General features: G+C 42.5%; 2 protein-coding genes across 3 annotated transcripts in view; one reads left to right on the plus strand and one right to left on the minus strand.

The window, feature by feature from the left end:
• The first annotated feature begins 2,374 nt into the window (after nucleotides 1–2,374).
• On the plus strand, nucleotides 2,375–10,338 carry RIT1 (Ras like without CAAX 1). Of its 2 annotated transcripts, none has more exons than XM_036756227.1 (5): nucleotides 2,375–2,379; nucleotides 2,979–3,035; nucleotides 6,250–6,323; nucleotides 6,557–6,748; nucleotides 7,741–10,338. In XM_036756227.1, exons 2-5 carry the CDS (start codon nucleotides 2,981–2,983, stop codon nucleotides 7,969–7,971), a joined length of 552 nt encoding a protein of 183 aa, XP_036612122.1. In that variant the 5' UTR covers nucleotides 2,375–2,379; nucleotides 2,979–2,980; the 3' UTR covers nucleotides 7,972–10,338. The 2 variants fall into 2 exon arrangements, with proteins under 2 accessions (XP_036612122.1, XP_036612121.1); XM_036756226.1 differs by lacking the exon at nucleotides 2,375–2,379 and adding an exon at nucleotides 2,665–2,748.
• Nucleotides 10,339–21,379: 11,041 nt separating this feature from the next.
• The window catches only part of SYT11 (synaptotagmin 11), a 31,633-nt gene continuing 26,410 nt past the window's right edge, over nucleotides 21,380–26,602 (minus strand). Inside the window, exons 3-4 of the mRNA XM_036757750.1 lie at nucleotides 25,930–26,053; nucleotides 21,380–25,119 (exon numbers count right to left, since the gene is read on the minus strand). Of these exons, the coding sequence (XP_036613645.1) occupies nucleotides 24,809–25,119; nucleotides 25,930–26,053 (435 nt within the window). The 3' untranslated portion in view covers nucleotides 21,380–24,808. The remainder of the gene's footprint in view (nucleotides 25,120–25,929; nucleotides 26,054–26,602) is intronic.

Genomic DNA, 26,602 nt, shown 5'->3' on the forward strand with positions numbered 1-26,602 from the left:
TTCTGTTTCTCTTTCCTTGGTGCATCGTATTTTACGTTCTCTAGCACAGAAAACTTGTCATATGCTAGTGGATGATTATCCTGAGTGTTAAGTGCTGGCAAATACCATTTTTGTGATTTCACAAAAATAAAGCTGTCAGAGGAGGGAATTGTGTAAGTGTAATAACCTTACCACCAGTTTATAGTGGAATATTAATGACTGACATTCTTGCAAAATCAGGCTGATTGGTATAATGTTATACAGATAAGCTAATATTGTTTATACATATATATGCAGTTAACCAGGTTTTGGATCAGGTTTAAAGAAAAATAACCATTTTGGGGATGGTTAGGGCCTAAGTAAAAGGGGAAGAAGGAAGATGTTTTCCCATATGTGAAATGACTACATAAGATTCTGCCAAAACTTGTAAATTGCTACCAGCCTAACTCTAAACTGAGTAAAACTGATTTGAAAACTGAAGGTATGAAAAGGTTACTAATGGTGCTTGCTTTTGAAGCACAGATCCAAAAAGAAATTGTTAGGAGATGCTAAGCTCCAACACAAAGGATGCCACAAATTGGAGCAATGTTAATAGAAGGTAAGAAAGCAGCCGCTTTAAATGCCCTGTATCCTTGCTCTTGGTGCTAACTTCCTTGGGGAGATGGGTTATTAAGGACTTCCCAGGTGTGTCATCAATGCAGCTAGCAGCTGCTGGGGGGGGGGGGGGTGAAAAACCAGCACCAGCCCGAGAACAAGAACACTGCAAGCCCAGGTTCTTTTGATCTGCTTTACTGGGGAAAGCAAAGTTAAGGGATTAAGAATCTCAATTTTAATCCAGCATACAAATATCATTAACTTAGTTCAGGGGGAAAAGCCAGCACCCTGAACTTCAGAGCAAATACAGACAAATTACAAACATACGTTTGTGAACAGACCAAATACAATTCATTGTTACCAATATCTGAGTTCAGCTGGGAGCTTGACAATGGCTGGACCAGAGTCACGTGTAACTCCTGCTGTAGCTGAGAGCTCCGAAAAAAGCCAACCTCTGGTTTTATATATCTTGTTGAGGGTCAAAGGTTGGTCACACATGCCACTCACCCACTTGATGTAAAATCATCACAAAAATTTGACTTAAACCCATGTGGGCGTTAAAACGTCTCTGATGTCACAAATGTCACTCAAACCCATGTAAATTAGGCTTTCCCCTGAGGCAAGGAGGTCATCAAAGACTCCTAATTTAATCAAAGAAACAAAGGTCAAAGTCTTAAATGGCATTTGGTTGAGTAAGTGCTAAGAGGCCATCCTGATGGCCAACACACCAGGCCATGTGGTACCAGACTTAATTTGCGCCACACAGCAACTACATGTAGTTTTGGTGTTCAAATTGGTGCTTTCATCACTGTAGGAAACTTACACTGCAACCTCTTAGCAACCTGTCTCCGAGAATGGCCTTTGACAGGGAGAAGTTGATTTAAGTTCTCAAGGTCACAGCCTCTGCAAGACAGAGGCCTGGCCTAGGCTTTGGTCTAATTTACTCCAAGGCAGGCTCTTTGGTCTGCCCCTGCTGCCCACTGCTTCTCAGTCTCGGTAGCATTCCGTAGACTTTCATCTTCCTAGCCCTGGGAGGTCTGGAAGGCAGAAAACGGGAAGTGGAAGGGTGAGGTCATAAGCTTAGGACAGCTGCAACCCAGCTTTGCCCGGTTAATTCTACTCACGTAAATTCTGGGAAGTGAAATACGAGTTTGCTTTCCCTTGTTTATGGGAAGGTCACCTCATCTTCACGAAAAACGTTTTTCGGAACAACAGCTGCCGTTTTCACAGCATTGACCTGTTGAGCACAGGGCTGGTAGACACCTACCCCGCCCAGCTGCCCGCGCCTGTTATTAGGGCTGTTCTGGGCGAGGACTCTCGGGTCTTTAAACGACTACGCCTCTTTGCCCGTCACTTGTATTTTAGGCACGTTTGGACAGAGGCGTCACGCATGGCCCCCTTCTTTGCTTCACTCCACTTTTGCCGTGGGAGTGTCACCAACATGAGAAGAGGGCCCTTCCGTAAACTCCGGCAAAAAGCCTGAGCTGGGCTATTTCTCCCACGAAACCAAATGCAGCGGTGCCCATGCGATCGGGGACGAGCTACAGGCGCCTCCGGGGTGGGAGCACGGGCTGGAGCCGGACGGCTGAGGCGCGGTCCGGGACCGGGGGAGGGACCGAGAAGGGGAGGGAAGGAGGGAGGCGGGGCCTCGGCACCGACGCGTCACGGGGCAGCGGGCCCATCCCCCTCCCGTCCGGACGGTGGCGGCTGCAGGCGCCATTGCCATCTTTCCCCTAGCCGCGGGAGGGGTTACCGGTCAGGGTTCCCGGAGCGCCGGGCGGGGTCGGGCTGAGGTCCCAGCCCGAGGTACGCGGGCCGGGGAGACCGAGAGGACCTCGGGGATCGGGCTGAGCGGCGGCCACGGGGCCCCAGGCCCCTCTGTCCGATAGCCCGGGGTCTCCTTTCCGGCGCTGCCCCCCGCCTGGCCCCGGCCCGACGCCGCCGTGGGGGCGTGCACGCCCGGGGAAGGGGCCAGGCCGCGGCGCGGGACCGTGTCCCCTCCGCCGCGCCCCCGCGGGGGCCAGGCGCGTGCCCGGGGCAGGATGGAGGCGGGCGCGCGCGCGGGCGGCGGCGGGGGCTCCTCCGGAGGGTCCGCGGCGGCGGCGGCGGCAGCAGCGGCGCAGTCCCGCGAGTACAAGCTGGTGATGCTGGGCGCCGGGGGCGTGGGCAAGAGCGGTAGGTGACTCCTCGCGCCCGCCCGGCCCGGCAGGCTAGGTTGGGGGAGCGTGCTTGGCCCCGCCGCCAGCCGGTCGTACCCTGATCCCTCGGAGCGGGGGCCGGCCCGCCTCAGTTTCCTTACGTGTGAAAATGGGGGTGGAGCGGACGAGTTGCCTAGACGAGCTTTTCCAGGGTACCCCCGCCTCCGAGCCCCGTGTCCTCATGAACTCTCGCTTCCTCTTTCGTAGCCATGACCATGCAGTTCATCAGCCATCGATTCCCCGAGGACCACGATCCCACCATCGGTGAGTCGGGTTAACCCCCCGACCCCCCATAGAGACAGGTTGGGGGGGTGGAGATTCACACACCAACCGGCAGCGCGCCCCCCTTGCCCCCTCCGATATTCCCCGTGTCCCCCAGGATGCCGTACCAGGGCTCCTATCATGGATGGACTTACCCTCTTCGGTTTGGAATCTGAGCACCAGGTGTCAGACCCTGACATCGCTCCTTGCCCCCGTGTAACCTTGAGCCAGTTACTTCACCAATTTGCCCCCGAAGTTTCCTCCTTAGCCGGTTCCGTGTCTAAGCCCTGAGGTCCTGTGCGGCATCAGAGCCGATCTCACATCTTTCACTGTCCGCTGATGAAGGATGCACCCGGTTCCGAAAGAAGCTCCTCTCGAGAGGGCCTTTATGAACCTCCCTAGAGAGCCGATATTTTTATTTGGTAACAAGCCGATTAGCGGAACCACCTAATTTCTCAGTTCTTGCCGACGTCTGAATGGCTCTAAGTCCTCCTATGTTGAACATCAGTGCCACCACTTTTTCCCTTCAGCTTTTATGGCTGGGTAATATAATATATTATATTGAAAGGGGGAGGGAAAAAAAAAGCTGAGATGCCACTTGCCTGGAGCCCTTTCTGGTTTGTCCCTTTTCTGAAGGCCTGATTGGAGAGGTGCTGTGTAGCTATGAGTCAGCCTGTTCACATTTCCACAAAGGGAAGCAGAAAAGCAAGTAGAATCAACCCACTGAACTGTCACTACCCCAGACATGGCCTGGACTTCTCCCCATGATCCCCTTCCTTTGCTTCCTCTTACCTGGAGTTGATAATTTGGTAAGGCCTTATCCAGTGCCTTTTCCATAGTTTCTACTCTGCTGATAGCAAGAGACTCATGAGAGGAGGAAATTTACTATTTGTATTGCTTGGGCTTTAAAGAAAAATTATCATCCCTCTCAAAGATGACTTTGTGATTTAGTAGAAGGCACTGGATTTGGAGTCAGAGAATAGCCTAGGCTTCAGTCCCAGCTCTGCCACTAGTTACCTGTTTGCCTTTTGAATTTGTACCTCTAGCACCTGGAGCATAGTAACTGCTTAATATTTATTTATTGTTGATTGACTGGGCAATTTAACCTTTTAAAAACCTTTTAAAATCGTCTTATGTAAAAGTCAGATAATCATGCTTGGATCCATTCATTCAGAAAACACTTATCAAGTGCTTCCCGTGTGCTAGGCTCTGGATACAGAGACACAAAATGAAACAGAACCTACCCACAAAGAACTTACTTTCTGTTGGGGGACTAGCAGGTACACACATAAGTAAATGCAAAATCTGTGCAGAGCACTGTGCATTGGCAAGAAGGGGGCGGGCCTTAATAGCTGGTGGGGAATCAAGAGCCTCTTTTAAGAGGTGGTACCTGCCCTAGGTCCTGAAGGAACCTAGGGTTTCTGAGAGGCAGAAGTGAGAGAATACAGGCCAGCATAGGGACCAATCTGTGCAAAATGGAAAATGCAGCATTTAAATCAGTTTGGCTGGAATGTGGAATGTATGAATGGGAATAATGTACGGTGAACCTGGAAAAATAGGTTGTAGTCAAATTGTCAAGGGCTTTAAATGCCAGACCCAGCAGTGTGTGTTTTATACTAGAACCAATAGGGAGGCTCTGGAGCTTTTTAAGCAGGAAAGTGACGTTGTCAGACGTGTTTTAGAAATTAAAAAAAAAAAAAAAAAGGAATACCTATACCTGCTTTACTGGGTTCTTCTGATGAAAGTTCTTTGTTCTTTCTTAGAGCCCTAGAAAAATATGAATGACTCCTTATCATGAAATAGATTGTAAGCTCCTTGAGTATATTTATTCATTCTTTGCATTTGTATCCCCAGGACATAGCCCACTGCCTGGCATTTAAAAGCTTGTTGATTGATCAGGGCACAAGATAATGTGACTGTTACCCCAAAGTTCCAAAGAATCATGGTTGATTTAGAAAGCTTACCCAATGGTATTAAGAAAATCCTTCAGGGACCACTGTAGCTGTTGTTATGGCCAAGGGACAGCCTCCACAAAGCAGATCAGGCAACCATCTTGAATGCCAGGTCACCCACCTGGAAGAAATTCCATAGGGATAGCCCCTCTGGGGCTCCTCACCCCTTCTCTGTAAATACTAAAAACTGCTAATTGAGTCTGAGCCCATAGGCGTGCCAGAGTAGACCAGCCTTGTACATGATCTTTCTAATGGGCTGAATCTAGAGAAATACAGGGCATGTTTCTTATATGCCGTGTCAAACTAGTAACATTTACTATCCGCTGTGCTGGGTATTTTAGAAATAAATTTGGTTTGGATTATAAAATCATAGGCTCATCAGATTTAGAGCTAGAATGGAATTTGGATATCATCTCATCCAGCTCCTTCATTTTGCAGAGGAAACTGAGACATAGAAAGTGAAGCGATTTGCCCATAGTCACACAAATGCCAGAGTCAGGATTTGTACTTGGGACTGCTGACTTCCAGTCCAGTCGGTATTCTGGCCAATATATTGGGTTATCCACTGTAACAAGGTTGATGAGTGTTCCAGAAACACTCGAAAAAATGGATAATTCTATATGTTAATTCCTTATGAAGAAGCCATATTCCTTGTTTCCTTTTTTAGACAGAGCATAGCCTTGAAGGACCAAGATCTGGGACTTCCGGGCAGGGGACAGGGAGGGGATTTTTCATATGTTACAAAGATACACATATCTATAGCCACTGAATGTCAGTCACTTTGTACCAGCCCAAAGAAAGGATGCTTGAAAGATCCAAGTGAGACAGTAAGGATTGCCCCTGGCAAGCCAAAACATATTGCAACATTTCTTTTTACTAGATATCTTTAAAAGAGGTTATATTGTCATGATTTAGATAGTATATAAAATATCAGTAATAGGTAGAAGAATGAAAATTTTCTTAGACTGGATTTTAAAAAATGTGTAAGCAAATGAAAGACATCAATAAAAACTTATTAAAAAATTTTTAAATTGGAAGCTTAGTATGTGGTGTGCTTAAATGAGACAAATCTCACTTGAGGGCAGTGGATTTAAACCATTTCACTAAGAAAATGTAGGTCTTTAGGGAACTCAGCCTGTACCTACGTCTGCTAAATAGAAAAAGATGTAATGATTAAAATAAGATCTCATGTGTCACATTTTACTCAAATCATGCCCTTTGGTATATAATACCAGCAAAATTTCTGCATGTCTTCTCTTTTGTAGAAGATGCATATAAAATCCGAATTCGTATTGATGATGAACCTGCGAATCTGGATATATTGGATACAGCTGGACAGGTGCGTGACTTTTAAAACCCTAAGTGCCATGAATGAAAGCTTTCCGACTCTAGTGAAGGGATGGGAAAAGTTTATATAGACGATATCACTACCCCAATTCTATCTTTTTCTTTTCATGCACTCTGACTTAGGATAGCAGGTAATCAATATACTTCTTCCTTAATCTGGAGCACCCACTTACTGCATCTGCCTCTAGTTCTGACAAACCAGAATGTTCAATATTTCTTTTGTAGGCAGAGTTCACAGCCATGAGGGACCAATACATGAGGGCAGGGGAAGGATTTATCATTTGTTATTCCATTACGGACCGTCGAAGTTTCCACGAAGTTCGGGAATTTAAGCAACTGATCTATCGAGTTCGACGGACAGATGACACACCGGTGGTGCTGGTGGGAAACAAGTCTGACCTGAGACAGCTGCGCCAAGTAAGAACCAAGATGGAGCCTCTGTTGGTGCTATCTGATGACTTCTCTCCTTATATCCCTTTGTCTACTTTTACCCTGAATTGAAATTTTAGTATTTGTGTCCTCTAAGTGGGGGACACCTGAAAATCTCCCTGCTACCAACATTATGTGAAAACATTGAATGCATACTATTATGGGGAACATTTTTTTGTGAAAGAAACAAACCAGAGGTTTACGCCATAAAGCAGACAGCATGGACAGTGGAAAGGGCCCAGAAGACCTGCATGATCTTAGGGAAGTCTTCCAGCCATTCTACACTTGAGTTTTCTCATCTCTGAAATGAGGGCAGTAAGAGTAGATGACCTCAGTGGTCCCTTCTAGCTTTAAATCCATGATGCTTTGATTCTCTGTTGTAAAAGAGGATCAGATGACAGATGTAGACCACTTTAAATAAGCTAGAGTGGGACCCTGGAGGTCGTCCCCTAAAACAGGTGAGTTGCAACAGGAGGAACTTAGTTCAGAGGTTTCACTTCCTGATAACCCTGGTGAGGATGACTTAAGAGAAACAAAGGAAGACTTGAGGTATAAGAGACACTCTTAGCTGTTTAAAACAGCTTCCCTAAGAGCAGGGAGAGAAACAAGATGAGCTCTGAGATCCCTATTAGCTTATCCGCCTAAAGTGTATCATCAAGATTATAGAATTTGATACATACAGTCGTTTTGTTTTTTAAAAAGTTAGATTCAGATCAGTTGGTTTTAGCATGAACTAGTGCTTAGCTTATTTGATAACATCATAGATTTTAGAATTGGAAGGAAATATAGAAGTCACGAGTCCCATCTCTTGCATATTTCAGAAGTCTTTATTGCCTCCTTGACCAATGCTTATCCACCCTCTGCCTGGATACATTGAATAATGAGGAGCTTATTACTTCCCAAGATAGCAGCCCATCCCATTGGCAGGAAACAACTTTTTTTTTTTAACCTGGAACTTTCTGTTGTGTTTTTTCTCCAAGGTCACCAAAGAAGAAGGTATAGCTTTGGCCCGTGAATTCAGTTGCCCCTTTTTTGAAACTTCAGCTGCCTATCGGTACTACATCGATGATGTATTCCATGCCCTCGTGAGGGAGATCCGTAGGAAGGAAAAGGAGGCAGTGCTGGCCATGGAGAAGAAATCTAAACCCAAAAGCAGTGTGTGGAAAAGACTGAAGTCACCTTTCCGAAAGAAAAAAGATTCAGTAACTTGAAGGGACAAATGAAAATGTTTGTACCTGTGAACTGCAGCCTATAACCAGAGCAGTCCAGTCACCTGCAGAACTTGCTCTTCCTCCTCTTTGGACCATTGTTTTCTTAAATAAGGCAGAGCTGAAGGGACGTGCCTACTGGGGTTTTCCAATGAGGTGGTATTTGGAGTAATGTCTCCTAGTTTTCAGGCTTATGAGCCCAGTGGGACAGTGCCTCCATTTTTGTTTTAAATTGTCACTTTTGAGTTTAACCCATAAGTTCTCTCAGTTCAGTTGTTGGTGTTAATATGTTAGCACAAAATGTCTACACCCACGGTGGGGTGTATCCCTCATGGGAGCTGCACCAAGCTCCCCAGAGAATTAATTTTTCTGCTGTGCAATCTATTGTTTTTCAGCTTTCAGTTTCCTGGGGTTGCACCAAAGGAGGGACCTTTGTCTTTCCTGTTCATACTCAGCTTTCTAAAAGCAGTGCAGAAAGTCAGCCCAACCAGGAAACCTGTTCAAGTCAGTGCTAAAGATCATCAGATAGCCGGTGAGCTGACTCATGTTGCCATGTGTGAGATGAAAGCCTGGACGTGGTGAGGCCATTAAGTGTGTGTGTAGGGGCTTGGCTGGCAGTGGATAGGTGAGCAAATCGTGAGATCCTCACAGCATACTAATATAGGCCTCATTCTCCTAAAATGTGCCAAAATTGCCAGGTCTGCTGGGATACGTGAATACAAACAAATCAAACACAGTGAGGTTTCTCCTGTGCTCTTTATTTGCTCACCTTCCACAGTTTTGTATTTCTTTAGCCTCACTGAGGTTAATACTATAGGAACCATCAGAGGCTTGCCAAACCCTTCATTTTATAAATCCTCAGCCAGCTTACCATCATCTTGATCAGAATAATTTTTTCAAAACATTTTTCAGAGGCACATAGACCAGTACATTTACCTGCCTTGCTTCTAACTCCCTTTTTTTAATCTCCCATTGCTCTCTAAAAAGACAGTAATACACTGCCTTGGGAAGGAGCAAGACGTAGGGAAATGGTCTTTTGGGCTCATCTTCACACTATTGAGATCAGGCGAAGTTGTATGTGTGCCTTCTGGACATCCAGAGCCACTAGACTTGGTGCTTTAAAAAAACAGTGACTATAACATTTAGATTTTACCAAGTTGTACCTGTCATTAAGGGGGCCATACTTTTAAAGTTTTAAGTTCCCACAAATTCAGTTTATCCTTGAATTTCCTCATGAGAACTATCTTACCTATGCTGAAATGCCATCAGTGATATTTGAGTTCTCTGTCTTGTCAGTAATCATTTTGACAAGAGACCTGGGAATGTACAGAGATGGGATTCAAAAGTGCTCAAAGTAATCCGTATTTGCAGGAAAAAAAGTTTTGACATTGTGTCCACCTTTTTCTGCTTTGACCTTGTATTTATATAGCACCTTAAAAAGAATTAAAATTCCCTGTTCCACCCTTCCTCAGATACTGGAGAGGACAGGGTAGTCAAGTTTGTTTTCCCCTTATGGGCTTGAAGAAAAGTGCTTGTTTTATCTGGATATTGCTGCTCGATTCAGTGTTCAGCATTGATTCGAGACAAGCCAGAAAGCATGACCCAAAATTAATATTCAGGGAAAAATGACTTTATGGTTTGGGGGTCAGAGGATAGATAAAACAGTACAGTAGAGCAGCATTGCACCTTATTTTAAATGTCTTGAGACTGAAGTTCCGTGGGAGATGTGAGGCATCTCATGGATTATGAAGTCATTTATGTATCCCAGAAACTAATAACTACAATAGCAAAAAATATTGTTCCATCTTTTCCCTTTCAACCCCCCACCCCCAAAAGATCTGTAAGACAAAGGGCCATTCTCTGCCATACAGCGGGAAAAGGAAATAGCTGGCTTTTCTTTTTAAGGTTATGACTTTTTTTTTCTCGGTTTCTGTGGTCAATTGGCAAATGTTTATTAAGCTCCTACTATGTTCAGGGCACTGTGCCAGGTGCTGTGAGGGCTACAAAGCCAAATAAGGCACAGTCCCACCTTTCCTCCAAAAGTGTACTGCCAAGTGTTCAAATTTACAATCCAAGAATTAGCCAGGTTAACTAATCTTTTCTTTATCTTTAACTTTCAGGCCTTCTTAGCCTATCACTTTTAAAAGTTGAAAGGCAGAACAATTAGGCCAGATCGTTAAATTGCTGCACCTAGTAGGATTTGCTTTCAGGAAATGGGAAGGGGGCATGTTTTGATTTTAAAACAACTAGTTAAGTTAACAGCAAGTACTTGTCTGTGATGATCAGGAAAAGGAAGATAATGCTTTTCACGTATTCACATATATGAAGACATTAATTGTACTTGACGAAATACAGAACTTTAAAAAAAAAGACAGTCTTAGTGTTCACTTTTTTTGGTCTACTTGTGAGTGAAAGGGCATGACAAAAGAAGTACTTTTGTGTTTTAAAAAAACTTAAAACCAATCCATTAGTTTATAGGAAGACAGATTTTGGCATGATACAGGGGAAATTTGCCAAAAATTAGAACATGTAATGGACAGTCTCAGGACATCATTGCAGGTCTTCAGGTAGAGGCTAGAGGATCACATGTCTAGATTTCTATCGTAGAGGGGATTCCTGTTCTTTGAGGATTTGGACATAGTAGACAGCCTCTGAGGTGCCTTCCAACTCTTAGGTTACTTGATTTTGTGACTTTTTTACACAAATATGACACATGTACACCTTCATTTGGACATATACCCTCCCTTTGCTCTCTCCTGCATTGTGTTTCAAAGGGATGCCAGAGAAATAGAAGAGGTGGTCCCTGTCTTCAAAGAGCCTATGCCCTCCATGGATAGATTGGACAAATATGTGAAAAAAGAATATTTGAAACCTTTTAGGGAGTGTGAACTTAATAGGATAAAAGTGGGATGTGGTGATTAGAGGACCAGCCTTGGAATCCTGCCTCCGACACAAACTAGCTCTATGACTGGGGATAACTTGCTTATTAACATCTTAGTGAGCCAGGCAACTCTTCCGATTATAAATTGCAGATAAGATGTTAATGTGCATCTCTGGAGGGAGTTTTCCACACTGGGAGTTCCCCTTACTCATAAAATCACATGCCCAAAGACGTGTATGTGTTGTGTGTGTGTGAGAGAGAGAGAGCAGGTTTTAGAAGAGTTATCATGGAGGACAGTGAACAATACTCCCCATCTCTGTTAAGGACAGTCCTAGAACAAATGGGTATAAATGGTATTCAGGTTAGACACTAAACTAGTGGTTTCCAAACTTTAGTATTCACTTTTTTTTCATGCTATTTAGTGCCTCCTATACTAACATGTTCTCAGCTCATAAGCAATTACTGTTTTAATTTTATAACATGTCTTAAGCCTAAATGCTAAAAATAACATTGGCAAGCAATTTATGCTTTTCATATTTATAACAAATGACTAATGTAGACTTTTAAAAATTTATTAAGCACTTACTATGTACAAACTTCTTTCATGAAAAATTTCTTGATGTGGTGTCAGTGGTATGGCTACTTAGAGTTCCTATTTAACCCCTTTCCAAGACTGCTATTTTTTATTTATAACAGCCATAGTAGAAAATTTCTATTTCATACAAAGAAGATGGGAGTGGTAGTAAAATTTGTATTGTTTTATATATATACTCTACTAATTTATGTACATGCTGTACATAGAACTCTTTATTTACCAGTAGAGGAAACAATTTCCAGGTTCATGCGCTTGTTTGTACTATCACACTTATTCAGATGAGCAATAACAAATGTCTGATATGTGTCCATGGCAAGTGGGTTTCTTACCCATCTTTATTTAGGAATATGTAGGCCGTTAAGATAAAATGAGGATTTCTTTTATAGATTTGTCAAGTGATCAATAAGTGGGTTATTTTATTTCGTTTGTAGGTCAGGTGTTTTTTAAAATTAGGAAACAATTTTTGCCTCTTAACTTTCATAATTACCATCATTTTGTCTTTCTATGTCAGAGTATAAATCTGAGGCCCTTGTATTAATTTATTCATAGTGCTTAGTTTTTTAAAAGCATCTGGCAAATACACAAGTTTCAGGAGGAAATGGTTATAAAATAATTTTATTTCATCATTATTGTTATCAGTAAGAAAAATGGTGGCATCTTAGATCATCACCAGTAGTCTTGACCTTTGTCTTGCCACAGGACTTGCTACTTTGCACAGCTCTGCCTCATTTAAATCCAATTCATTTGAAAATCAAGAAATCACTCTCTGTGATGTCAACAACAACAAGAAAAATGAGATTTATTTTTGGCTCAAATATACTTTGAAGGATGGTGGCACAAGAAAAGCGTATTTTGGAACAATATAGAAATGCTCTGATCCTCTGCCACCATATTGTCACACAAGGAGCCTTCCTTTTGATGGACTTGTTTTTTGTAAAGTTGATTGCTCTTGCAGTAATTTGAAAAAAATTGTACCTCCTCACCCATTTCTCAGTCTAAGTGATTATCTGTAATGCAGACAAGGTAACCAAATTCTACAAGGGATCACGTTTTAAACTAGTGTTTGTTGGCTTCCATTTTGTTGTAATGTCAATTGTGTTTTGTTAGTGCAGAGTATCATGCAGTTCTCCCACGACTTGTGATTTTCCATCAACTGAAAATTTATCTTGAAAACCGAAAATTGATTTTTAATCTTGGCATTGCCACCAACAAGTTTATAGAACGACAACATGCACACACGTATATCATCAAATGAGATTATTTAGCTGCATCTGTTGCTTCCCCCACTTGCACTGTAAAAATTGCAATATATTCTTTTTGATTGGACAAATAGGCAATTCTCTGCTGTTTTATTTGCATGTGGATCCATTCAAAACTGCTTTGCATTCAATTCACCAAGTATTGTTTCAACCATTTCAATAGATGCAGGTAGAAACAATGTTTCTCCTATTAAATCAGGCTTTTTAAAACTCCTAATTTGGCAGGTAGCCTGATAGGATACTAAGGAATTTTTCTGATGTCACTGCTTTTGAAAAAAATTTTTTTTTGCTCTTAAGCACCTAATTTCCCCTGGAAATATGTTCTTTGTCTTGCCAATATATTTTGCATGGAAATTCAAAATGTTTTAATTTATTAGGTTTAGTGCAGCTGAAATATTTATAAATTTTATACAGAACAAACTATTAGCCTTTCCTCTCTATCAATAATAATAGTTGTGAATCCCACTAATATTATAATGGCTTGGATTTGTGAATTTAGGTTTTTAATCTGTATTCATATACTTCTACTACTTTATTGTCTGTACTAATTTAAGCCTCTCCGGTCCATTTTCACTTCAGACCACTTTTGTATTTATTTACTGTTAAGGGATTTTACTTTAAAAATTAGAGACAATAAAAAGTTTAAGAGAAATTTAAATGTTTGACAATTTCAACCATCTATAGCCATTTTCAACTTATTTCAAATTTTTTACAAGTCGCGGGTTTTTTTTTTCTTTTAGAAACCAGATAATAAGGGGCAGCAGGGTGGCGCAGTGAGTAGAGCACCAGCCCTGGAGTCAGGAGGACCTGAGTTCAAATCCATCCTCAGACACTTGACACACTAGCTGTGTGACCTCGGGCAAGTCACTTAACCCCAATTGCTCTGCGTTCCCCCCTCCCCTCCCAAAAAGAAACCAAACAGTGTACTATACTTACCAACTCACTGGACAGTCAGTCTTAAGAGGGAGGTAATTTGAAGGGACTGGTAAACTTTTCTACACATCTTTGTGAGTTTAAAGAGTGGGAAATTCCAAAGAGCAATTTGGCATTAAGGTGGGCTCAACAGTGAGAAAATGTCTTTCATCTTTGCAAGATAATCCTAGATTTGCCCGGATATCTTACTACCTCTTCGGGTCACCTCTTCTCACATTTCACCTGCTGGATGGCTAGCCTCGAACTTTGGTACTAGAAAACTTACAGGGAAGAAATTCACAAAATGGATTAGGAAATCATAATTCTCTGACTAAAGATATGGCTTCCTTATCCCCTGGGATGAGTCGAGTAAGAGCTTCCATGGAACAAGTTCTTTGTTTGTCTCTTCTCATCCTCCCCCATGACATGATACTCCCAGAGGAAAATCCCTAAGGAACTAGATATTGTCTTTCAGGCGGTGGCATTAGGAGATCTGAGAAAGTAGTTACAACTCTTAGATAGATTACATAGTTTTCCTCGTTTGTTCTTTAAAACAAAGAGTGTGCCTCCATCACTAATCCCCCTTGGCTGGGTGTTGTGTTTCTTTGCTCTGTTCTACCTGCTAAGCCTGTTTGCATCTCACCTCCAAGAAGGAAGCTCTCTGGCTACTTTTAGTTCTCATCTGAAGGAGGGAAAGACATTCCTCCACTTCAGACTGCTAAAAGCTGGTGCTGAACTCACCTTTGCTGCCTTTTTGAGGCTATGTTGGAGGGGCCTAGGATCAGGGTTGTTGAGTTGAGTCATTTCAATTGTGTCAGACCCTTCATGAACCCATTTTGGGGTTTTCTTGGCAGAGATACTGCAGTGGTTTGCCATTTCCTTCCCCGGTGGATTAAGGTAAACAGCTTAAGTGACTAGCTCAAGGTCATACAGCTAGTAAGTGTCTGAGGCCAGATTTTGAACTTAGGTCTTCCTGACTGCAGGCCCAGCACTCTGTCTACTGAACTACCTATCCACTCCCTCATAAAACAAACAAATAAATATACACACATGTTGGCACACTGTTAACCTAAAAGTTTGGTTAAAGGAAGCAAACAGAGCTAGGTGATAGAAAAATTCGTATAACTTATTTATTTATTCCCTTAAGCATAGCGGACATGCATGCATGGAGTCAGACAAAGGGTCTGACTGCCTGAACAAAGGAAATGAGGAAGTTTAAATACATTTTTCTTTAACAGACTCAGCATGTCTGCATTACTTCACTTTTTTGATCCCCATGTTTGTTTAACCATGATACAAGAAAAGGATTTTCCTTAATGGAATAGGTTATAAATACAAGAAGTCAGGATAGTTGACAAAATGTCAATTGGAATTACAACCCAGGATCTTTGTGTTTAATTTGCCATTAACATTCCATAACATAGTATGTGCCCGTAAAATACTAAGATAAGAAAAAGTCGCGTAATTCAAGACAGTGTCTGGGGTCAAGGTTCTCACCCTTAATAGCCATGGACAGGGGAAGGAATGCTCCATCTGGGCATGTTGACATAAGAAGAAGCATTTTCTGAGTTACTCACAGAACAAAGAAGCCCAGGTCCAGTCTCTTCTTCCAGTTGATCATTAATTCAGGCCCTGGGTTTTATTGAAATTACAAAAACGATATAAAATGGTATAAAGTGTTTCTCAACGCATACAAATGTGTCTGTGTGTGTGTGTGTGTGTGTGTGTGTGTTGCGGATCTATGTCCATCTTTATATATATGTTATATAATATATAGGTGGTGATGGGGAACCATGCAAGGGTTTGGAGTAGTGGAGTGACATTATCAAACTTGTGATTTAGGAGTATTAATCCTAAAGTAGTTACTGGATTGGGGGAGCTAGGAGGTGAAGTGGTTAGAATGCCAGGCATGGAATCAGGTAGATGAATCATCCTGAGTTCAAGTCCAGCCTTAGACTCTAACTAGCTGTGTGACCCTGGGCAAGTCACTTATTGCCTCAAAAAAAGAAGTGTGTGTGTGTGTGTATAGGTTTGTGTATGTATATATATGTATATATACATACATACACACACTTATACATATACACACACACATATATATACATACACACATATATACATACATATATACATACACATATACATATAAATGTCAATGATGATCATTGTCACCATTATTACTATGTGGGATTCAGAAGCTTCCCATCAAAAGTTAGACTTGCATTGACCTTGAGACCCTAACTTCAGAGTGGCTGAGCTCTGGCTGACACAAATCTGTGGCTTTATTTAGTGATTCCAGACGATGGACTTGGGTGCAATTTCTTCTGTCCTCAGCAGCACACATGGCTTCACCATTAAGTCACCCAGCTTTCTGAACAAAAGCTCCAGGGGTGGGGCCCAGGCTTACTTCCTGCCCTTCCCCAGAGCTGGTCACTGCCACAGCTTCCAGTACCCCTTGAGCCAAAGCAGAGAGTCATCCAAGCTGCAGAATCACCCTTGTAATATTATCTTCCTCACACAAGAACCTTTGGGAATGTGTGTGTTTTGTTTCATTATTTTGGGGGGAGAAGGGTGGCCTCAAGGGTACTGGGTGCACACATGCAGGGGAGCCCCACATTTGTGTTGAAATCAAGCCCAGGCTGACAAAAGCCTCCTTTTTGTTCCACGAAAAGCTTTGCACATTAGTCCCATTCACTGGTCATCCAGCCTGGACATGGCACTGAGCCCAAGACAGTGCCTTGCACTCAGTGAAGTATTTTGTTTAATTGAATTAGATAGAATTGGACTGTTGCCCGTTTCCCTTAGGGGTTGGCTCTTTGGGCCCTGATGGTCTAGGGTCTCTCATCCTTCCGATGGGCCTTGACTCCCTTTCTTTCTTTTTTTTTAAATTAAGATTTTTTTATTTTTAGTTTACAACACTCAGTTCTGCATGATTTTGAGCTCCAGATTTTCTCCCCCCGCTCCCCAAGATGGCATGGAATCCTCTATATCTTCTTCTACATATAACTTCGCATTGAAGTTATTTACACAATAGTCAAGTTGTAAAGAAGAATTATGACCAATGGAATGAATCATGAGAAAGAAGAAACAAAACCAAAAACAAAAGAGAAAAAAAAAACAAAAGAAAAAAACGGAGAGCAAACAGTTTGCCTCAATCTGCATTCAGACTCCATAGTTCTTTCTCTGGATGTAGATGTCTCTTTCCATCGTGAGTCCTTTGGAGTTGTCTTTGAGCCTTGTATTGCTGAGAAGAGCCAAGTCTATCAAGGTTAGTCATCACAGAATCCATATATCTGTGGTTGTGTATGATGTTCTTCTGGTTCTGCTCTGGTGACACAGCATTATATCGTGTAGGTTTTTCCAGGTTGTTATGAAGTCCATATCGTCCCCATTTCTCATAGCACAATAGTATTCCATTACCTTCATATACCACAACTTGTTCAGCCATTCCCCAATTGATGGGCATCCCCTTGATTTCCAATTCTTTGGTACTACAAAAAGAGCTGCTATAAATATTTCTGTACATATGGGTCCCTTTCCCACTCGTGTGATCTCTTTGGCATACAACCCTAGAAGTGGTATTGCTGGGTCAAAGGGTATGAACATTTTTATAGCCCTTTGGGCATAGTTCCAAATTGCTCTCCAGAATGGCTGGATCAGTTCACAGCTCCACCAGCAGTGTAACAGTGTTCCTATTTTCCCACATCCTCTCCAGCATTTATCATTTTCCTGTTTTGTCATTTTAGCTAATCTGACCGGAGAGATGTGGTACCTAAGAGTTGTTTTGATTTGCATTTCTCTAATCAGTACTGATTTAGACCATTTTTTTTTCATATACCTATAGATATCTTTAATTTCTTCCTCTGAAAATTGCCTATTCATATCCTTTGACCATTTCTCAATTGGGGAATGACTTGTATTCCTATAAATTTGGCTCAGTTCCCTGTATATTTTAGAAATGAGGCCTTTATCAGAGACACTAATTGTAAAGATTTTCTCCCAATTTTCTGCTTCCCTCCAAATCTTTGTTGCATTGGCTTTTTTATACAAAAACTTTTCAATTTAATATAATCAAAATTATCCATTTTGCATTTTGTAACTCCCTCTATCTCTTGTTTGGCCATGAATTCTTCCCTTTCCCATAAGTCTGACAGGTAAACTATTCCTTGCTCTCCCAAATTGCTTATAGTATCAGCCTTTATTCCTAAATCATGAACCCATTTTGACTTTATTTTGGTATATGGTGTAAGATATTGGTCTGTGCCCAGTTTCTGCCCTACTATTTTCCAATTTTCCCAGCAGTTTTTGTGAAATAGTGAATTATCAGCCCAGAAGCTGGCCTCTTTGGGTTTATCAAAGAGTAGATTGCTATAGTTGTTGACCATTGTGTCTTGTGTACCTAACCTATTCCACCGATCCACTACTCTGTTTCTTAGCCAGTACCAAGTAGTTTTGATGACTGCTGCTTTACAGCACAGTTTAATATCTGGTATGACTAGGCCACCTCCCCTAGCATTTCTTTTCATTAATTCCCTAGGTATTCTGGACCTCTTGTTCTTCCAGATGGATTTTGTTATTATTTTATCCAGCTCTGTAAAACACCTGACTCCCTTTCTGCTGGAGGTAATCTGGGTCAGTACTAGCAGATGAGTCAGGGGAGGGATAGAGGAGAGAAGATTAACAAATGGCCTTCTCTAGGGCAGCAGTAATTTCATTTGTACTTTAAAATCAATATCTGGGGAGAAATAGCTGGTATGTGTTGGTGCATGCAAATCACGGCTAAATTCCCCATTCCACACACCTGTTGGTGGCCCTTAGGAAAATTTAATCTAGGCAATCCAAGGTGGGGGAAAGAACACTGGCTTTGGTGTCAGAGGACAAGAATTCAAATATTCACCTTACCCTTTACTCCCAGTATGACCTTTGACAAGTCAAGCAACCCCCCAACCCCGCACACAGTTTCTTCATCAGCAGAGTAGGGATAATAATAGCAGTATAATACCTATCTCCCAGGTAAGATTCCAAAAAGATGAGCAAACCTTTAGGACATAAAAATGTCCATTATCATTTTTTGATGGAATTGATGGAATCCTATAAACATTCAATTCAACAAAACTTTATTAAACACCTACTATGTGCAAGGCACTATGCTAGGTACAGAAAAAAGATATTTGCCCTTAAAGTAGCTTATATCCCATGAGTGGGAAGGCACAACTTAGATGCAGATAAGTTAAAAAGCAGAGTAATTTCAAGAAGGTCAGAACATTCACAATTAAGAGGAATCGGGATAGGCCACGAGTAGTGGGGGCAGCTGACCTCTGCTTTGAAAGGAAGCTAGAGATTCTAAGAGGAGGAGGATGTGAGGAGGGGCTGCATTCCAGAGAAGGGTGACTGCCTGTGTAAAGACAGAAGCAGGAAATGAGTGTCACGTAACTGGGGACAGTTAAAAGGCCAATTCAGATCAGAAACATAGATAAGAATCCAACTGTAAATTCCAGGCTAAGGATTTTTGAAGTTTTATCTTTGTGGTAATAGGGAGCTATGGAAGGTTTTTAAGTAGGAGAGTGACATAGTCAGATCTACATTTTAGAAATAACCAATGTTGCAGTTGCATAGAAGATGAACTGGAGAAGACTAGAGATTAATTAGGATTTATCACAGTAGTTAAGACAGAGCTGCTCAGATCATTTGAGGTAAATTATCTACCAGGTCCCAAGCCCTTAAAAAGGGGCCAGTCATCGCTAAATTAATTATGGTCTCATTTTCAGTGCTCTCGCATCTGTACCTATCATGGTGTCTGAAGTTCTCGGGAGACCAGGCCAAATTTGGAGGGGTTTGGGTGTTGCCCAAACAGCGGCATTTACCCATATAACGGCAGGAGGGTATACAGAACTAAAAGACTTACTTCTCCCAGAATGTCAATAGCTTGTTCCATAAGAAAAGGTGAGCGGGAGGACTTCAGAAAAACCTGGAAAGACTTGCATGAACTAATGTTGAGTGAAGTGAGCAGAACCAGGACAACACTGTACACAGTAACAGCAACACTTTTGTTAGACTTAGCTCTTCTCAGCAATGTAATGATCTGAGACAATTCCAGAAGACCCATGATGGAAAATGCTATCTGCACCCAGAGAAAGAACTATGGAGTCTGAATGCAAATCGAAAAATACTTTTTGTTCTCTCTCTCTCTGTTCTTTCCCATGGTTCCTCCCATGAGGAACGTGACTAATGTGAAAATATGTTCAATATGAATGTATATGTAGAGCCTATATCAGACTGCACACTGTCTTGGGGAGGGAGGAAGGGAGAGAGGAGGGGAAAATTTAGAACTCAAAATCGTATGAAAGCAAATGTTGAAAACTAAAAATAATTAAATGAAATATTAAAAGGAAAAAAAATGTCAGTAGCTGACTGAATCCTGCAGGAAATCCCTACTGCTTCTAAAATTATTTAAAGAGTTTATATAACTCCTTCTCCAATCCCACACCCAATTAGTTCAGATGCTATTAATTGAGGAGAAGCCAGATGGTAAAGTGGATAGAGCATCGGGCCTGGCATTAGGAAGACTTGAGTTCAAATCTAGCCTCAGACACTTCCTAGCTGTGTGACCTGGGCAAATCACTTAACCCTGTTTGCCTCAGTTTCCTCATCTGTAGAAGATCTGGAGAAAGAAATGGCAAACTACTCTAGTATCTTTGCCAATAAAACCCCAAATGGGGTCGTGAAAAGTCAGGACACGACTAAACAACAGCTACCAGTTGATTGATGACAGGACTACAGTATCTCTCAAATTCACCTCCTCCTTTCCTCTCCATTCCCACTGCCTCCACCTTCCTAGTTCACACCTGCATCACCTCTCTCCTGGATCATTTGCAATAGCCTTCTAACCAATCTCTTGCCTCTAGCCTCGGACCTCTCTTGAATTCATCCTCCACCTGACAGATTATCCAGGGCTGGGTATACTCATCCCTGGGCCTGGAGAGGCGCAGAGGAGCTAAGCATGGCTCCCATGTCTTCTTGGCTTCTTAGACTCCCTGGGGTTTCTCTGAAGCTCACTTCTACAAGAAGGCTTTCTGGATTCTTCTAGTTCTTAATGTTCTCTCCTGCATCAAATCATTTTGTATTTGTTCATTTGTTTACATATTGTTTTCCCCAGCGGGTGGTAAACAAGAGAGATAGGATTTGAACACAAGGCTTCCAACACTGTCTAGTTCTCTTCCCACCCTACCACTTGGTGATTTATTCAGCCATCTTTGACTTTTCGTGGCCCCATTTGGGGTTTTCTTGACAAAGACTGGGGGGAGGGCGTTGCTTATTTTACAGATGAGGAACTGAGGCAAACAGGGTTAAGTGACTTGCCTAGGGTCACACAGCTAGGAAATGTCTGAGGCCAGATTTGAAGTCTGGGAGAGGAGTCTTCCTGACTCCAGGCCTGGTGCTCTATCCACTTCATCACCTGGCTGCCCTGTTGGTCATATTCCTCAAAATCGCCATCCAAGGTTAGAACTGAGAGACCAGAGTGGAGGCATCACTTGGGTCGGGCCTGGAGATTTTTGCTGTGGGGTTGGAAATTTAGAGGGTTCCAGCAGCACTGTCTTCAGGTGACTTTCTTCCCCTTCAACAGCCTAGAAATCTCAGGGTATCTAGAGGGGTCTCCTGGTCTTACCTGACCTCCTGTAGCAAGAAAAGCTCATAGTGTTGTGGGGTGGACCCCCTAAAGGTTGACTTTGTTTCATTTCCCCAGTTTCAGAGAGACAGCCATGCTGAATGTGAATCAGTCTTTATTCTGCACGCGCACTGTGCATTAACAAATCCAACATACAAGATAGCGTTACATAGTGTAGAGTTAGCATCACAGCGTTATGCAATGTCACACAGTTCATGTTAGATGTTTTTCTGGGTTTTTTTGTTGTGTTTTTCTTTTTAAAATTCTTGACACAGTTTTATTTAATTGTTTTAGACGTTTCTGAGTTTCATTTTTACAAGAGAAGACACAAGGTAAAGAAAGACCACATTGGAGAGGGATTGTGGTGAGGGCAGTGTCCCTACCTTGGTGATGGTGAGAGCCTTCCCGGACATGCAGCCTGCCCTCCTCAGTCCCTCCCCTGAACAAGCTGTCTCTGTCCGGAAAACCAATTATGTCTGTTTTTTTTGGATTGGGAGCAAGCTCTATTCCAATTCCATAGGGGCATTTCTCTTGGTGGCTCCTCTCCAAAAAGAGCTAGAAAAAAGGAACCACTCTAGAAGGGGCTTTTGATGCTGATAAAAGCTCTATTCTTCCTAGAAGGGAGCCTCCAAAGACAAACGACAATTTCCCAAACCTATTCCTGACCTCTAGAGAGAGAGTCTTGTGCAAAAAAAAAAAAAAAAAAAAAGTGAGGCTGTGACTCTCTTGCCTACCAAATGAATCCTAGGAGGAAACAGTCCTCTGGCTCTGCCCTGACAGTGAGCCTTGGAAGGAATGGGCCAGAGGACCACAGCCAGCTATGAAACTTTGGGTCAACAAAGTCAAGGTCACCAATGGATCAGGCCTGAGGTAGGTGGGGAGAACCTGGTACAACCACCCCTATCCCCAACATTGTCTTTCTTTGAGAAAGACAGTCAAGGAGGTCAGCCTCCTCCCCCCACCCCAGTTACTACTGACTGTTCCCCTATCCCCTCCCCACCCACTCACTACTCAGGAGATCCAAAGGATGGGAAGAATAAAGCTACCAGGGGAGGTGGGAGAGTGGAGGGGTAGGGGGGGAAGGGGAGAGGCAGTTTTCCCAAACTTATGTCAGGAGGAGCTATAGAGGCACACACACAGCTGGGCCAAGGCCCAACTATCTCCACCAGATGCTTTGCATTGTTTCTGGGAAGGAAACAGAAGTGGGGATGCTCAGGGATTTCTGATCTTTAGGCATTAAGGCGATGAAGAGGAACCATTTCCATTTCTTCCTAAACGGGCTTCAAAACGCGCCTGTTGGATTTACATTAAACTATCTCAAAGTGAGCTTTTAAAAAACAAAAAAAAATTATTTTTTCCTACGTATGATACAGTATTTACAATCCTCCGGGCACAGGACAGAGACTCATCTTCCAAACACAACTTAAAGGTTGGAGGAAGTGTGAGTTAGAATGCTGGAGTGGGAAGGGGCACTCTTGTTATCTTTCTACATACTCAAATCTTCTTGTTTTCAAGAGAGAGTGATTGAAAAAAAAAAGAAGAGGATTTTTTTTTTTATTCTTCTGGGAGGAGTAAGGTGGAAGGATTTTGTTGTTTTGGTTTTTTTTTAATATATCTGCAGAGCTACCTGGAAGGCTCAAGGCAAGTTGTATAATCTTTGATAAACTACTGGACTTTTCTGTAGCCCTCCTTGGAAGCAAACTGGGGAGAACTTTTTAAGTGTAGTGATACCTCATTGGTATATAGATGGATAATCTTCAGGGGCCTGGCTTAGTCTGTCACTTTTGTAGGCCAAGGGATGCCCTATGTGGCATTATGTGTTCTACTAATATTCAGGCTATCCCCAGGGGGAGGTGAGTCTTTAAACCATCTCAAAACTAAGGGAGAGATCATTGGGCTGGGAGATAAGAGACCTAAATTCTCAGTTCCACCACCGACTTGCCTTGAGATTCTGGACAAGTGGCTGAATCTCTCAAGAGGCCTTGTTTCACCATATATAAGAAATTGACTACAATCTTTAAACTACTCCCACTCCCCAATTCCCAGGGATGTTTTGAAACTCAGTGAGTTTATACATGAACTTTGTACCTTTGGGGATTGGGGGAGGGTGGAAAAGGTGCTATAGAAATCCAGGAGTGGTGGCAACACATTTTTTGATGAGGGTGGCACTTTTGACTTGGAAAGCACTATAGGAACGTGAGCATTTACTACTAACCTTTATGGCATCATCACCATCATTTTCTTTCTAAGGGCCATCATTGAAACTTCAAGGAAGAGTAATTTGTGAGAATATTTTCCTTTAGAGAACAAAAGTTAACTTCCAAGTAAGGCTCTAGGCCATTCCAAAGAAACTCCTTGGACAATGTTTAGAAAAACCAAAGACCCATCTATCCCTTTAAACCACTGTCAGATTTTAGTCCAGCCACCAATGGATGACTTCTGTATATAGCAGCAAAATGGGCAGATAGGTGTCTTTCTCTCCTCCCTTCCCCGATCTTTCTCATTTAGAAAGAGGCTGAATGTGGTATTTGGGGACCATTACACAAATTACACAAATAGCAAGACAATGGCATTCTCTTTGGGTCCTGGCCCTTTGGATTTCCCTTCCCTTCCCTCCCCCTCCCCCTCCCCCTTTTGCCACAAGAGATCCTCTGAATTAACACCTCCATGGTCCTTATGGGGAAGTCTGTCTGTGTCACAAACCCAAGTTCCACCAGGGCAAGCCCTAGTGTTTTGCTACCTATATGCAAAAAAGGGACAGTATCTGACAGCCATTCCCACACCTCATTTAGCTAGATTTTTCTTTCTATTGGTAAACAAAACGAAACAAAATATAATCCTTTCTATTTTACAAGAGAAGCCCCATGTCTATTTCTTGGCTGAGGGCAGACTTTTTTAGCTTTTGGCTCATTCCTTGGTTAGGCAGCAGCCAAGGATCTCTCCCATTCCCTGGGAAGTGGCCAGAAAGGAGGCCGAGATCAAGATGGTAGATGAGGAGATGAGGTGTTGAACGGCAAAATTTTGAATAAAAAAACCAACCAAACAAACCACAACACCCTCCAGAGAAGCCTGGTAAAGAGAGGCTAGTTTCAGGTGAACCTCATCAAACAATTCAGCACGGAACATGACTTTTTCATGGATTAAAATCTGTAACTTGGTATTGGAAGTTACACTAATCGCTTCAGTTTGTATTAGACATGCAATTATGTGGTTACATTGTTATATATAGACTTGTATGGGGTCTTTCACTCTTTTTTTCCTCATTTTTTTTCCTTTTTCCTTTTTTTTTTTTAAATTTCTAGTGCCTTGTAAAAGGAAAAAAAAATCATCATTGCTAGGAACCAAAGAACCAATCTGTTGCTGGGGTTGTATGAGGTGTCCTTTGTGGGTTGCGTTTTGTACGAAAGTTTCTTCTATGACTAAAATGAGGTTTTGAGTCCGCCTCTCTCCATCATCTCCCCTTCCCCCCCCCAATCCTCTTGCCATCCCACCTCCCCCCCTGGGTTTTGGAGGGGAGGGGGTCAGGATTAGTACTCGCTCAGACTGTGCCATTTGGCTACTGGCTTGCGGGGGCTCTCACAGACCTCTCGCCAGTGTTCTGCACCAGCAGCTGTGACACTGTGGGCCCCCAAGATCAGCCTCCCCACCACCTCGTTCTTGGTGGTGCGGTCGAAGTCGATGACGAGGAACTCAATACTGATGTCAGGCAGCAGGTCAGTGGGGATATCGTAGATGAAGGACTCATTGAAGACAGGATTCAAAGTGCACTTCTTCACGTGGGTTTTCTTCTTGGCAATGCGCTTCCTGCCATAATAGAGGTTCATCTTGACGTAGGGATCTGGGTGCCCAGGGCAGTGCAGGGAGACAGAAAAAAGAGAGACAGACCTATGACAAAGTTCTCTCTTATTTGCCACAAAGGCAGGGATTATAGCTGTGGTGCCCAACCCCAGAGTCTCACTTATCAGGGATATGGTGAAAGGCGTTCATGCTTGAAGCAGGGGATTGGACTAGATAAGCCCTAACATGCCATCCAAATTTAAAACTCTAAGGGTCAGCTACATAGGCAGTCAGATTCAGCTGATGTGTGGATTCATTTCTCTGTTAGAAAGGATGGCTTCATGGATAATTACAGGTGTTGGTGGATGTATCTGGGAACAAAAGTAATATAAAAGTAAAATATACCAATAAAAATGTTTAAAAAGAAAAAAAAATTAGATCTCTATTGCCAAGTGCATTTTGAAGAAAATGGGTAGGACCTATCCACTAAATGGTATTAGCTGACTGGGTAAATGATGGACTGAAAATCTAGGGTCAGAACCATAAGTAGGGCAAGGGGCTAAGGGAATGGGCCAGAACTGAATAACTTCACCAGAGTATGCGCCCTCATAGCAAGCAGCATTTTTAAGGACACAGGCTTCTAGGTAAATACCTAGTTACCCTGTGGGTGACAGCTGCAACACTCAGCAAGCACATCACAGAGTGTCTTGGCCACCTGCCCATTCATTCCAACTCCAGGGAGAATACTTTGTGCTACCTCCCTCTTAGAAACATGGGAGATGTCTATAAGCTAAGGGTAAAAGTTAAAGGTGACAGAGAAGAGAGAGATGAGAGCTTAGAAACCCATTGGCTGATTGGAGTAAATAGCTGCTACCTGAGAGACCGGTGATATCCATCTTTGGCAAGTGTCTTGCTTTAAGGACCACTACTGTCATTCTCTGTGCCACCGGCTGGTAGGACAGGGATACTTGCAGCTCCCCTCTGCTAATACACTTCTGCAAAGAGGAGACCAAATGTGAGGAGAGAGTGTGGGGGAAGGAATATGAGGGGTACAGAGGACTTGGAAGAGAGTCTTGGAAGAAGAAAAGAAAAAGTCCCACATATATCAAATATTCATATTTTTGGTAACCAAGAACTGGAAACAAAGCTTGTTCCTATCAACTGGAGAGTAGCAAAACAAATCATGGCATATGCAGGGGAGTGCTGAACAAAGCTCCTACTGCCTCTGGAGAGCTGACTGTTAAGTTTTCAGTGTGAGCATTTATACCTCTGGCAAATGTTACAAATTAGGGCTTGATTTATTAGGGCTTGTTTTGTCAATTGTCTAGACCTAAGAAAGTGATATCGGAAATGTTAATTTTCTCTGATTAAACTTAAAAGTGTGTTGTGTATACATTTCCTTCCTCCAACGCCCCAAGAGCTGATTGAACATTTATCAGCACACTCCTGGGTATATGAATTTAACATATAATTAACTGTATAAGAAATTGTGGATACGAAGTATTTAGAGACACTTAGGAAGATTCTTGTGAACTGACATAGAG

The sequence above is a fragment of the Trichosurus vulpecula genome, chromosome 4 (assembly GCF_011100635.1).
Source record: "Trichosurus vulpecula isolate mTriVul1 chromosome 4, mTriVul1.pri, whole genome shotgun sequence".
In the NCBI taxonomy this organism is placed as follows: domain Eukaryota; kingdom Metazoa; phylum Chordata; class Mammalia; order Diprotodontia; family Phalangeridae; genus Trichosurus; species Trichosurus vulpecula.

Bases quoted from the DNA above. Each gene is read 5' to 3' on its own strand.
- RIT1 (XM_036756226.1), top strand. From the start codon at position 2,718: ATGCTGGGCGCCGGGGGCGTGGGCAAGAGCG. The intron at 3,036-6,249 runs GTGAGTCGGGTT...TCTCTTTTGTAG, and splicing joins GGACCACGATCCCACCATCG to AAGATGCATATAAAATCCGA. The intron at 6,324-6,556 runs GTGCGTGACTTT...TTTCTTTTGTAG, and splicing joins TATTGGATACAGCTGGACAG to GCAGAGTTCACAGCCATGAG.